Source organism: Leucopleurus acutus (assembly GCF_964270905.1).
Source record: "Leucopleurus acutus genome assembly, chromosome: 7".
Taxonomy (NCBI): domain Eukaryota; kingdom Metazoa; phylum Chordata; class Mammalia; order Artiodactyla; family Delphinidae; genus Leucopleurus; species Leucopleurus acutus.
The window spans coordinates 15,211,746-15,225,894 of NC_139150.1; the positions used below are offsets into that span (position 1 = coordinate 15,211,746).

The 14,149-nt window shown below is 46.6% G+C and overlaps 1 protein-coding gene across 1 annotated transcript in view; it reads left to right on the forward strand.

Annotated features, from left to right (window-relative positions):
- The window catches only part of BRINP1 (BMP/retinoic acid inducible neural specific 1), a gene marked incomplete at both ends in the record, with an annotated part of 125,388 nt that extends 111,450 nt beyond the window's left edge, over positions 1-13,938 (forward strand). The window contains one exon of the mRNA XM_082842436.1: positions 12,798-13,938. Within this exon, the coding sequence (XP_082698562.1) occupies positions 12,798-13,938 (1,141 nt within the window). The remainder of the gene's footprint in view (positions 1-12,797) is intronic.
- Between the last annotated feature and the right edge of the window lie 211 nt (positions 13,939-14,149).

Here is a 14,149-nt window from a genome sequence, read left to right on the forward strand (position 1 = left end):
AACTGAAGTGAGGGACCATTTGAGACGGAAGTTGAGGGATGATGATGCTTTGAACTTGGGGTAGAGAGAATGTCCTGTGTTGACATGAGCTTTACCACAGATCTGTGGGTTAAGGCAGTGGTTCTTAAACTGGCGCGGGCATCACAGTCACCAGGAGGGCGTTTTGAACACAGATGGCTGGACCCCACCCCAAGGTTTCTGATTCCTTATGTAGATCTGGGTTGGGTCCCAGGTCCCAGGTGATACTGATATGGCTGGTCTGGGGACCGAACTAACCTTGGATTAGAAGCCTCTCTTCACTGCCATAAATATGTCCTCATCTCACAATATGTGCACTTGTCAAAACCAGGCAAAAGTTAGTTCCCTTGAGGGAACTGATAGGATATTGGGAAGGGGTGAAGGGATGGGGGGAGGGGAGGAAGTGGTGTCTTTGATTGAATAAGTGTAGGAAATGTTGAATTAAAAAAATAATTAAATAGAGAAGGGGTCATATGCATTTTTTTAAAAAACTTGTTTGGCCATAGAACCATTCTTTTTGAATTCTTTTTAAGGGATTGGGTTCCTCAGCACACAGCCTTGGAGAAGAATGATTTACTCCAGGTTAAGAGGCAATGACCCAGGTTATTTGGTGTGCTACCACAGCTTGTGATTTCCTGACAATAGAGATCCTCATCCTTCAGCCAGACTTCTTCGAGTTGAGTTTCCAACACCTCTGCTTAAACAGATGCTAATGGCTCTGTATCCCAGCACGTAGAACTGCTGCTGAGAGGTGGCAAGACTGCTAACCAGCAGCGGCCAAAATAACAGCAGGAAGGTACTCAGTCTCTGGTATAATTAGGGAATAAATTTACCTCATTTGGCTTAGATATATTCCCAATTCTAAAAAGTAAACTATTACTAAGACAAATACCTTATGTATAAGACAGATACCTTACGTATAGATTATTTTATTTTGCAAAGGGCTGATTGTTATAATAACTCAGGGGTTGGGCGGAGCTAGAACAAGGATTAGACTCCCCATGTACAGGTGAGAAAACTAAGGCTTACAGAAATTAATGACTGGTCCAACATTATGAAATAATACCCCTTCTTCTGTTGCCATCCTATATAAGCATAGCCCTTTGTTCTTGTCAAAGAATATATACCTTAATATTTATACTGAATCTTCATTTATCCATGCATTCCTTCATCCAGCAGATATTTAGTGATCACCTACTAAGTGCCAGGCATTATGCATGAGGTCTTGGTAGATGTTGAATAAGACAGGGGTGCCTCCGTTTACAGAGATCTTGAGCTCTAGCAGGTAAAAGAAAACCGGCACAGCACTGGGCCTCTGCACCTGTGCTTTACCTTAGGAATCTGAAGCTCAGGAAGGTTAAATGGCCTAAAACTACAAAATCATAAAATGTCGTGGCTGTCAGGGAACCTAAAAGATCATCTAATCGATTCCTGTCATTTTATTAAAGAGTAAAATAGAACAGAGTGTGTCTTGGCCAGAGTAACTGTATTGGTTTTGTATTGTTCTGTAACACATTCCCACACATTTAGAGGCTGAAAGCAATATGCATTTATTATCGTTCGGTTTCCATGGGTCGGGAGGCTGGGCCTGGTATAGCTGGATCTTCTGCTGATGTCTCACAAGCAGAAACGAAGATGTCGAGAACCCACTTCAAAGCTCAGTCTGGTTGTTGGCAGAATTCACTTCTTTATGGTTATAGGACCGAGGTCACTTTTTCCTTGCTGATCATTGGCCAGAGTTCACTCTTAGCTCCTAGAGGCTATTCTCCAGTCCTGGTACACGGACCACTCCATCTTCAAAGGAATAGAGGTGCAGCAAGTCTTTCTCAGGCTTTGGATCTCTCTGAATTCTCTTTCTGCCAACGGCCAGAGAAAACTCTCTGCTTTCAAAGGGACACCTCTAATTAAATTAGGTTCACCTAGATAATCTCAGTATCTTTACATCAACTGTGCCAAATAACAGGACACAGTCTTGGGAGTGATCTCTCACCACATCCACAGGTCCTGGGGGTTAGAGCCTGGAATCTTGGAGAGGGAGGACATTTTTCAAGTTCTGCCTGGTACAGTTACATAGCTTGGTAGTAATGGAAGGAGGAAGAGAGATCCTGAGTTCTCTCTGGGGGCTCATGGTATATAATAGTTTGAATATCTATTGCTGTTTAACAAATTGACCCAAATTTAGGGCCTTAAAGCACCAGTCATTATATTATGCTCATGATCTGTGAGTCGGGAATTTGTGCCCGAATTGGCTGGGCAATTCTTCTGTCCACATGAGGTGACGCGAAGTCACTCATTGCTATTTAAGTGGCAGCTGGGCCGAGCTGGAGGTTCTAAGAGAGCTTCACTCGCATATCTGGTTCCTTAGCAGAGGTGAGCAAAAGCCTGGGCTCAGCTGGGCAGCTCTCTCTCTTCAGGGTCTCTTCATGTGGTCTCTTCAGCAGGGTGGTCAGCCTGCTTGTAAGTGGCCTCAGAGCTCTAAGGGGGGAGTTTTCCAAGAGACAAGAAGTAGAGGCTGCTGCTGAGTCCATAAACTAAGTGAATCACTTCTGCCTTAACTGTATTGGTCAAAGGAGTGGTGGAATCTGCCCAGATTCAAGGGAGGGGAACAGAGATCTCCTGTCTATGGGAGGAGTGTCAAAGGATCCGTGGCCACCCGCCGTACATTGTGGGTTTGTCATTTGTTTATTTTTCCATTGTGATACATTTTAGTACAGAGGTTCGTGCACTCTTCAGAGACCTTATGAAGAAATATCTTGTAATACAAAAGTGCCCTTTTGAACCTTTGTCAATCAGGACAAAGTTTGTTTTAGCGGATTTATCGTCTGGTTTATGCCCCTTGCAACATGCTTCGGCCTAGGTACATGTTTTGTTGTTGCTAGGTACTTGTTTTAGGTACATGTTTTGTTGTTGGTCTTATGGTCTTGTTTTGTTTTCTTGGAAGCTGGTTAGAGGGAGAGGATATTCCATGATATAAGTTTTATTATTTGGTGGGGATGCCAGAAGTGGGAAGGAAGGGGTTTCTGCCCGTTGCAGAGTACTCCAATTATGGATTAATCTCAAGCATGCACTCTGGAATGCGGAAATAACCATCAGACCCACTGTGAGAAGAACCTGAACCAAAGTCCCATTGATCACCTGACCCCCCCCCCATAAACACCTATGCTGATTAGTAGACCGCGGTGACATTTTGTGTCTCCTAGAAATACTAGCAGTTCAAAGCCAGTGTCCAGTAATCCTTGAAAAGTATGAATATTTCCTTTCCCCCAATGCAGTCACCCAGGTAAACGGCTGTCGGTCCCCTTGGGAGAGGTTGGGGAAAGATGAACGGTCTACATTTGTGGCTGTGTGCAGGGTCCTTCCTTCCTCAAGGCAAGGATTCTGCCTCTGGCTTTCCAGGTACTATTTGTGTGACCTCAGGCAAGTCACATAAGCTCTGTTTCCCGTGGACTAAGCCTTGTCTAGGCATCATTCCACTCCGGAATTCTGAAAATCTGCCACGCTAAACACACAGACAGCTCCACCTACCAGGGTTAATTGCTACTTTGACAGTCCCTGACCTACTGATGTGTGTGTGTGTGTGTGTGTGTGTGCACGTGCGCGCACCCTGGGAGGAGGTGGCAAATTCGTGGCAAGGACCTATTCTGAGTGTGTACTAAATTGTCCTATTGAGGAAGAGGTACAAGCCAACGGATAACCCTGGGCTAGCTCGGGGTAGCCTGCTGTCAGTCACAGAATCCTAGAAGTACCCTCCCAACCATGGGGCAATGAAGCTTTTCACTAAGAATATCTTGTGCATTTCTTTTCTATTTACGGAGGTTAAGAAGGCAGCAAGGCCTAACCCCATGGCAACCCAAGGATGCACAGTCAGGGTGAGGGGCAGGGAGGTGCGTGTCGGCAGCTGAGCTTCACCATGAGTGATGTGCAGGGTTTGTTCAGCTCAGCGCTACCAGGGATGCCTCCATGCCCATCCCTGTTTGTCATTGTGCATTTGTAGCAAGTAGGGAATTGACTCCCTTGGTTGACGTAAGGCAAGAAAATAAGTATCTCCAGACCCTTTTTGTTGCTTTTAGATTTTCAGGGGTTTTTTTTCCTTCCCTGGGGCTCAGAAGTGGCTTCTTGTTCAGAAAAGAATCTAGAGGCTTAGAGGATTGAGTCAGAAATAGAACTAATTTCTTACAATTTCTGTAGCTCTTTATCCTCTTTAGCACCATTTCCCTATGCTCCTACCCACCTCCACCCTCCAAATCGACCAACAAACTCACATCCGGGTGAGTTGTAATCTTAGTGATGGGACAGCTCACTGGTGACCTTCAGGAAGCCACGTCACCTCTCTGAGCCCAGTTTTTCATATCCTTAAAAATCCTTGATACCCCTCAACCCAACCTATGACACAGAAAAGTCGTGAAGATCTAAATCAGAGAACCAAACAGAAGAGCTTTAGAAAGTTTAAAAGTGATATAAAAATGTAACATATTGCTGCCTTAATAGTGTTTTTCTGGTTGTTTTAAAGGACGATTTTTTGGGGTAAATGTTTTATGGAAGTGTTAGAGATATATAGCAAGTGAAAATATCGTTAAGTGTACAGCAAGATGAATTTTCACAGAATGAATTCCCACATGTAACCAGCGCTTAGATCAAAGAACAGGGCGTTATTAGCAGTGCAGAAACCCACTGTGTCCTCTTCTGATACCATCAGCCTTCTCTTCCAGGGAGTTATGCCTCTCATGGCTACACACACTGTAGCTCAGTTTTTCCTCTCTTTGTGCAGTGTGGACCCTTTGGTATCTGGCTGTTTTCACCTTTCATTCTTCCGTGAGATTCCTTCATATTGTTTTGTGTGGTTTTGGCACATTCATTCTCAAGAGTATTCCGCTGTGTTTCTAGACATCCATTGTACTGCGGTGGTCACTTGCACAGTCTTCAGGCTGGGGCTGTGACAGAGTGCTGCTGTCTCCCACACGTCTTTGAGTGAACGTCTATGTGCATTTTTGTTGGGTGTCTACTAGGGAGGGGATCGCTCAGCTTTACAGATACTTCAGTAGTTAATTCCACTTTCCCAAACTTGCTGAACGAAGGATCTCTCTTGCAGGTAGCATAGAAGAGTTTTGATTGTTCCACATCCTTGCCCATACTTAGTGTTTCTCATCCTTTTTATTTTTATTTCAGCCATCCTGCTGCAGAAGTATCCCATCGCAGTTTTAATTGGCGCGGTCCTGATGACTAATGACGGGGAGTTTCATGTGCTTGCTAGCCTATTGAATATCCTCTTTTATCACATGCCCGTTCATATCATCGTTATCGGTTGCCTACTTTCCTGTTTGGTCCTTTTTTTTTTTTTCTGGGACAAATCACATTTATTAAACAGTTTAGTGAGAACCTTCTGAAGAAAAATATAAATTGTGATAATTGCATCTACTCTGGTTTAAAGAGACCCAGGAAGGACTGGCAAACTCAGGCAGCATGAAATGCCTTTGACTAGCCCAGCATCCAGCCAGTGTAGGAGTTATTTATGTACTATAAATATAGTCTTTGGGTAAAGATATTGCAAATATATTTTCTAACTAACCTTCTAACTAAGGGTTGTCTTTTCACTCTTTGAATGGTAGCTTTTGATTCATGTGTTTTAATCCTAATATATCCCTATTAATCAACGTGTTTTTTCCCTTTATGGTGAGCTGTGTTAAGAAATCTTTGACTACTCCAGTGTCATAGGGATGCTCCTCTGTGTTTTCTTCTAAAAGGTGTTTTGTTGATGTTATTATTTTACTTTTCACATTTAGATCTGCAATCCATCTGTTAATGATTCTGGGTATAGAAGAGATTAAGTATCAATGAGAGTTTTGTTGTTGCTGTTTTAATATCAATATTCAATGGACCCAACAATATCTATTGAATTCTTTCCCTGGATTTTTAAATCTATACTTATGTCAAAGGGACCATTTTCTTTGGGAGCTCAAGAGGAGCACAATAGTTTGTTTTCATGAGAGACAATGTGTACCTACCTATGTTAGAAGCTCTACATACATTATCTTATCTGATCTTCAAAACAGTCCTGCAAGTAATGTATTATTATTCCATTCTGTAGTTGAGGAAACTGAAGCTTAGAAAGGACAAGCAATTAGCTCAAGGTTAAGTAATGAGCGGAGCTCTGATTCAATACCCCATCTTTTCTGACTCCAAAGCCCACATCTAGCTCTTTCTTCAAGCATCATGGTGACAGCGTTCATTAGAACTGTGGAGAGTGAGTGACAGGGAGACTAGGACATTAAGCTATAATCAACTGGGCTGTTGTAGTAACCGAGAGGAATATTTTTACCTGAGAGGAATATAAAACACAGTTTTCCTTTGCCCTCAGTAATAATTATAGTTAATGGTCAATCACAGATAGCTTCCTTTCACTGCGAACCTCCCAGGAGCTTCACGTATCTGATTCTTGTTCTGAAGATAAAGTGTAAGGTAGGTGTTACCTTTCCCATTTGACAGATAAAGAAACTGAGGATCAAAGAGGTGAAGTGATTTATCCAAGGTCAAATATCCACAACAAAATAGTGGTAGAGCAGATCCAGCACTTCCTTAACTGACTCCCATGTCTGTTAACTGGCTCACCCCCCGTCACTGCCTAGATCATTGATCTAGATGACCACCACTGTGCTTCAGGGTGAGGTCCGTTACACCTGGTTAGCCCCTTCTCACTCTCTCACCTTTGGTCTGTATGTCATTCTCCTGCCTGACTTCCGCCCAGGAAGAATAAAACTCTCTGGCAGCTCTCCACCTGGGAGCTTCCTGCCGCTTTTAGCATTTCTGTCAGCCCTAAAGAAGCTTCTGGATCCTTTCTCCTTACCCTCAGCACATCCATGCCCCAAAGCAAAATGCTGAATTTGAACATGTAGCTGATGTTGCCTGTCACCTCCTTCCAGACACAGAGCTATGTAATTTGCAAAAATCGTTTCATAATCCTCCCCAGTTAAACTCCTGACAACCTAATTTTAAAGATTCCATCGGGTTTCTCTTTGCTGCTCTTCCCCTCCCCGCTTCTACCGTCTGCCTCTGCCCTCCACCAATAAGACCTATTGCCTTCATTCCACAGTTCCAAACCAGAAAGCATCTTCATCGTGGCAAGGGACCACAAAATTCTTCTTTGGGTTTTTTCTTCCATCGCTATGAGCTGTTCCATGAGGCTCTTTGACATTATGTGAAGAACTAACAGAAGGAAGGAAAACAAACTATTAAAAGTCAATGATAGAAACTCAAGGAGGGGAATGATTAAAGCTAAATATGAATCTGGGGAAAATGATGAACACAGACTGGGTCTGATGGCCAGTTATAATTTACCCTAGCACATCCATAAATCGAGGCTTCTTTCAGTAGAGCCCCAAGCATTCTGACACCATTGATATATTCATCTTGTATCAGCACTATTCCTGTAACACACACACAACAGAGTCATGCACAGCACACCCCCTAAACAGTGCATCATCAGAAACCTAAAAACAACTGTTTGTCTTCCCAGTCTAGCACTAGTCTCTGGTCTATAGAGTACACAATTTGTAGAGTCTTACGGAATTAATAGAAGAATGATTGATTCAGAACTCTGATTTCATTTTTTAAACTTTCCTCTCCCTTTTAAATAAACACTCCTGGTAGGCAAATGGGACTTATGGATTATAGTTTTCTATTTTAGCCTAAATCTGTTCCCTCCTTCTCCTTGGCACTCGATTCCTATGATCTTCCCTAAAATGCCACTGGCCTGGCACTGCATTCCTGTCTTGGGCAAAACCTCCAATTAAAATCAGCAGGAAGTTTGCTTGAATTAGGAATCCCAGCCTGGGCTTCCCACCAGGTGGTTCCGAAAGGGAGGCGTGCCCTGTTGAAAGCACTGATGGGAAGCCCTGGGTGGCATAGCCTCTGTCCTCCAAATGATGAGCGACTCCAGCTGTGTCACCAGGAGGCCTGTCAGGTCGCCAGAAAATCCTGGCTGAGGCAAAGACAGAGCCTGCAGGGGAGCAGCAGAGGTGTCCCCATGGCCCGGAGCCTAGCTTCTCCTCCAGCCTGGGTTTGAGAGTGTAGGAAAAGTACAGCGGGGAATGGAGGGAACACAGGGTTTGGATCCAGAAATCCTGAGCTCTGATCTACGTCCATGCTGTGTGACCATGGGAAAGTCACAGTCCCTCTCTGGTCTTTCATGCCCTCTCCTCCTCTCAAAGGAGTCCTATCTCATGGGGCTGATGTAAGGATAAAGGCTGACTGCCATGATATAGAAAGCACTCAAGAAACATTGATCCCCCACCTAAGCAACTAAATCTCAATGTTCAGGTTCTCAACATGAGGGAGATGGGCTGGATATTTCCAAGGCTGCTTCTTGAAGGTTTTCTGCTTCTGTGGTCCAAGTAGCTTCATGTATAACCTCTGTGGGAGCCTACTTACCAGGCCCCAGGGTTTTCCAGCTTTAGGAATAAAAATGCAGCTTCCTGCCCTCCCCTCACCCCTGCTCCCCCCACCCCTCCCATCATAATGAACTGCAGTCCCATCCAGCAGAAAGATGCTGATTTGGATGTATTGGAGTTCAGCCTTGGCTGCAAAGAGAAGATGCTTTGGATCCCCAGGGACAGAGAGAAGCATCTGAAATCGCGGTCCTCACTGCCACACACTGAATGCCTTGCAGTGGGTCTGCGTCAGCCCTCTGTGAAAACTGCCCCCGCCCCATCTCTCTGGAGCTGGCCTATTAAGCCGCTCCTCTGTTGCCAGAGCTGAGGTGGGCTGTCACCAGCCAGCCTGGGAAATGGTATTTATAGATCGCGTTCCCTCTTACCCCTGGTCCCAGCCTCTCCCTGAGCACTTGTCGGTGAGCTCCAATTATCTGTGAATGGAGGAGAGGGATCCTGGCAGGTCCAGGGGAAGCAAGGAATGTGATAATAGGCCCTTCACACACTCAAAGTTTCAGTATTTTTCCATTATTTCAATATATTTCTCTTCTTGTGGCCTGCTTCCTCCTTCTTGCTGGCTTTGTCGTTATAATTTTACGTTGTGGTACGTCGGAAAGTGCACTGGTGCTGCAGTTAGAGAACTTGGGATTTGAATGTGGACTGACTCTGTGATGTCAGACAAGTTAGCCCACTTGTCAAGGCCTCACTCTCCTCACCTGTGCTGTGGACGGTTCTCCATGCTGCTCTGGGCGAGCTCTGGCACAACGCCTGGTACACAGTGAGCGCTCGGCGGTTGTGACATTGATCCCCTTGGCTGACTTAAGGTGCTGCATGCCTTCCAGCGTGGCAGGGTTTCTGAATAGCAGCAGTTACTACCCAGAGCACTGGCTGGAGATGGAGAAGGTGTAGGCGATTGCCCTGATTGAGGTGGATTCCTCATTATCAGAAGTTGCTTGTGCTAAGGACAAGCATGCAAAAAACTGGGACGAGCTTGTTTTTTCTGGTTTTGCTCTTCTCTTCAAAATGAAGGACTGAAATCTAAGGAACGTTCACTGACCTTGGGAATCGGGGCTCACCAATAACATTGCTCTCCGTCTGACCCCCACCCCCCTTTCAGAAAAGGATGGTTTGCCCTCCTGTGGCCCTGGGCGTTACGACGCATGAAGGCTTGCCTGAGTGTCTTCGTTTCCATCCTGCCCACACTAATTCCATCCCGTCGCCGTTCCCCTCTCCAGCCCTCCTCGTCCACAGCCCCCGTCTGCTCACCTGGGTCGGGCTCCCTGTTTCCCCCTCCACCTCCATCACTGAGGCCGTTCCTTCTCTCCTCACGCTTCCCCAGTCCCCATCTCTCTCCTCCATTCTTTCTCCTCTCCCTGGGCCTCGCGCTCCCAGCCCCCCTCCCCGTGCCCCGCCTCTTAGTCCTCTTGCAGTATCATTAATGCCTTCTTTGATACAGCCCACAACCTCACGATTATTCTGGGGTCAGGAGATGCAGGTGCCAGGCAGTTCTCTGCTGCGCCTCAGAGGGCCTCTGTCCCCAGTCCCTCCTGCTCGACGGGGCTGGAATCCTAATTGGCCACTCGGCCCTTTGCTTGTGGCAGCCTCACCGGGAACTTGCATCTTCCTCTTTCCCTCACTGGGAATGCTGAGAGCTCAGCCACAATGAGGCATTGATTCAAGGAGTGGGGGGATGCGGTCCTGACAAAGGGTCCCAATGATGAGACACGAGAAAGGGGGCGCTCTACGGGGTTATAGAATGCCTTGCAGATGGGAACAGAGGAGCTCTAAATGGGGTACTGTCCTGTCACTTGGAGAGGGAGTGACGGGGCAAGTGTGGGCCATTTGAAAGAGGCATTTTGCAATGACGCTCTTGTCAGATGGAACCACACGCAATCAGAGACGTGTGGCGTGCCCCTGCGGCTCACAAAAATATCAGATGACTCATAGCCGATATTCAGTCGATGCTCTGGTTGGGGAGCCGGGAGCCGCACGGCTCATTATCATTCCAGCTTCGTCTCCTGAAGGCTGGGCCCGCTGCTGTTCTCCAGGCTGTAATGGGATTGGTCCCACGAAGCAGAGAGCGGGGAGGCCTGGAGCTGTGCGGGTGCAAGGTATTGAAAACTAATTCTGCAGTTCGGGAGAGAGAAGAGGAGTTTGTTTGTTTGTTTTTTAAGTGATTGATAAATAAGAAAAATATTAATTTTCGTTCGTTCATTCAGGAAACATTTATTTAGAGCCAGGCTCCGAGCCAGATGCTCAGGGAAGGAGGGGTCCCTCTCTCCTGCCTTAGAGCCTGGAGGGGAAACTGACCCAAAACCAGGGCTTTCAATACAGTGTTTTGAATGTTATGAGGGAGGTTTCATTGCCAAAGCCAGGATCGTTCTGCGAAGTTAAAAGGCAGAGCGGTTTCAAAGAGCGCTCTAATTATTCCTCCGCTTTCTCTCAGCCGAGAAGCACCTCCTTCAAAGCACAGCACCCTGGGAAGCCGTTTCAACAGTATCCATTTGCAAACGTCCCAAGTAACCACACGGTTTCCCTCCAACCCCAGAGGGATAGTGAAATCCCTGAGAGTGTGTCTCAGTGCCTTCAAAGGAAGAGCTTATTCTCTGGGATGAGAGTACTTCTTATTACCTTTTTAATAATTGGTCTATGCCAGGCTCTGTGCTCAATGCTTTAAATACACCGTCTCATTCAACCCTCTCCCTCACTGCCTAAGACGGGCTTTATTATTCTCTTTTTAGACATGGATACTGAGGTTCAAAGACACGAAGTATCTTGTTCCTGGTTACAGAACTGAGCCTCGAACTCAGTTCTGCTTGGGCCAGCGCACATGCTTTTCAATATCAGGCGGTACTGCCTACCTCATGGTTCTTGGGCTTGGTGACTGTGGCTTGGCAGTGGAAATGATTGATAGAATAGGTAGATCGCTAGCACTTCCTGCCAGACGCAGTACAATGCAAAAGGGCTTCCATTTCCAGTTTTCAAAAATGCGGATCAGGAACCACTGCTGCCCCGGGCATCATCATCGTCAACATCACCACAGCACATGAGAGCCTTAAGAAAGGCTTCCTTGACTCTTGTTTGAAGAGCTACGAGCCAGGAGATTCCTCTACTCACTCATTGTGTGATTTCACCTCTGAGCTTCTCTTGCCATGTCTAGAAAGTGGAGCTGAGAGTCCCTTGGCAGGAATAACAAGAACTAACTTTTATGGAGTCCCTAATACCTACCAAGTTAGGGACAAAGACTTCACAAAACAATTCATGCCATCCTCACCACAGCCTGGTGTGGGGGGAATTCCCTGGGCTCAGGAGTGGACGTGCCAGGATTTGAAGCGATCTCGGACTGACCTCAAGTGCCAAGCTATTTTGGGGATGTGGTTGTGAAGCTCAAGTGAGGAAATGGGAGTGAATGTACCCTGTGCAGGGTAAAAAGTGCTAGACACATGTAAGGGATTATTTGTAGCGTGGAAGAGGGGGACTTGCACAGAAATGAGGAAAGATGAGAGGCCACTAAGCTGTCTTACATCTTTTTACCTATTCTTCTGTTGCTTCTTATCTGATCTAGTATGTACCTTCACTGGAATGTTTCAGAGGCTGGAATGTGCGGACAGGCTTGGGTTTGTTTATCAACGTGTTGAGGGGCTGTGGAGAGGGGGGCCTAGAGGTACATGTTGTGATGGAAATTTCACTGACCCGAGAGTTTGGAGCTCTGGAAAACATGGGGGAAATAACATCTTTCTTACCTGTTCTGAAAAGCCACTAGGAGGATCACATAAGACCATAAATATGGAAGCACTTCCTGATCTCCAGAGTAATATAAAATATAATTTGTTTTTGTTGAAGTTTTTGGATGTTATATAACCTCATGGGAGGAATCTGTGAAGAGGGTTGAAACCCCTGGCGCAGGTTAAAAGAATTAACCCCTAAATTCTTCTTATTGCCGGTCTTTTACAATCTGTTGTCATCCGGCAGGGGTTTTTGAGTTCATACGCTTTAATTTTCTGAATCAAACTTCTGTGGGACGAATGAGTAATACAATTATAGAACTGCAAGGGCTTCAAAGAACATTCACTCCAACCCCTTCCCTTTACAGATGAGGACATTGAACATTAGAAGGGTAGAGTACAAGGTCGAGTAGCTGCTCTGTGGCATTACCAGGAACTGCAGTGTAGTTCTTGTAGTACTATCATAGGTGCCCTTCCTATGATAACTGTTCTACCCAGTCCTTTCATTCTTTGGGCAGCTCCACTTTGCATTAGCAGTTGGATAAGCATAGCCCCACTTTGCATTACTAGCTGGACAACCACAAGCCCACCCATGATGGTTAACATTCTCCATCTCACCTCTACCCCTCAGGACAATTCAGCAGTGGCTTGCAAGGGTCCAGTCGCTTCTCTACTGCAATGAGAACGGGTTTTGGGGAACCTTCCTGGAGAGCCAGAGGAGCTGCGTGTGCCACGGCAGCACCACGCTGTGCCAGCGCCCCATCCCCTGCATCATCGGAGGGAACAACAGCTGTGCCATGTGCAGCCTGGCCAACATCTCGCTCTGTGGCTCCTGCAACAAGGGCTACAAGCTGTATCGAGGCCGCTGCGAACCACAGAACGTGGACTCGGAGCGGAGCGAGCAGTTCATCAGCTTCGAGACCGACCTGGACTTCCAGGACCTGGAGCTAAAGTACCTGTTGCAGAAGATGGACTCGCGCCTCTACGTCCACACCACCTTCATCAGCAACGAGATCCGTCTCGACACCTTCTTTGACCCCCGGTGGCGCAAGCGCATGTCCCTCACTCTCAAGAGCAACAAGAACCGCATGGACTTCATCCACATGGTGATCGGCATGTCCATGCGCATCTGCCAGATGCGCAACAGCAGCCTGGACCCCATGTTCTTCGTCTACATCAACCCCTTCAGCGGGAGCCACTCGGAGGGCTGGAACATGCCCTTCGGGGAGTTCGGCTACCCGCGCTGGGAGAAGATCCGTCTCCAGAACAGCCAGTGCTACAACTGGACCCTCCTGCTGGGCAATCGGTGGAAAACGTTTTTTGAGACGGTCCACATCTACCTACGTAGTCGGACTCGGCTACCTACCCTCCTACGGAATGAGACTGGCCAGGGCCCTGTGGACCTGTCCGATCCCTCCAAGAGGCAGTTCTACATCAAGATCTCGGATGTGCAGGTGTTCGGGTACAGCCTGAGGTTCAACGCCGACCTCCTCCGCAGCGCCGTGCAGCAGGTCAACCAGTCCTACACGCAGGGTGGCCAGTTCTACTCCTCTTCGTCTGTGATGCTCCTCTTGTTAGATATTCGGGACCGAATCAATCGCCTGGCCCCCCCTGTGGCCCCGGGGAAGCCCCAGCTGGACTTGTTCTCGTGTATGCTGAAACACCGCCTGAAACTGACCAACAGCGAGATCATCAGGGTGAACCACGCGCTGGACCTCTACAACACCGAGATCCTCAAACAGTCGGACCAGATGACAGCCAAGCTCTGTTAACCTGGACTCTTTGCCACGGACGTTCCCTTTTGTTGTACAAACAGAACAGAACCAAGCAAAGCAAAACAAACACAAATTTGTAAAATGTAATTAATATTCAAAGGAAAGGAGGAAAAATCTTCATTCGTTGGAAACGAAAACATTCTAGCAACTGTATAAAACCGTTGGGCATGTTTGTTATTTCTATACTCTGTCGTGAAGAAGGGTCTCA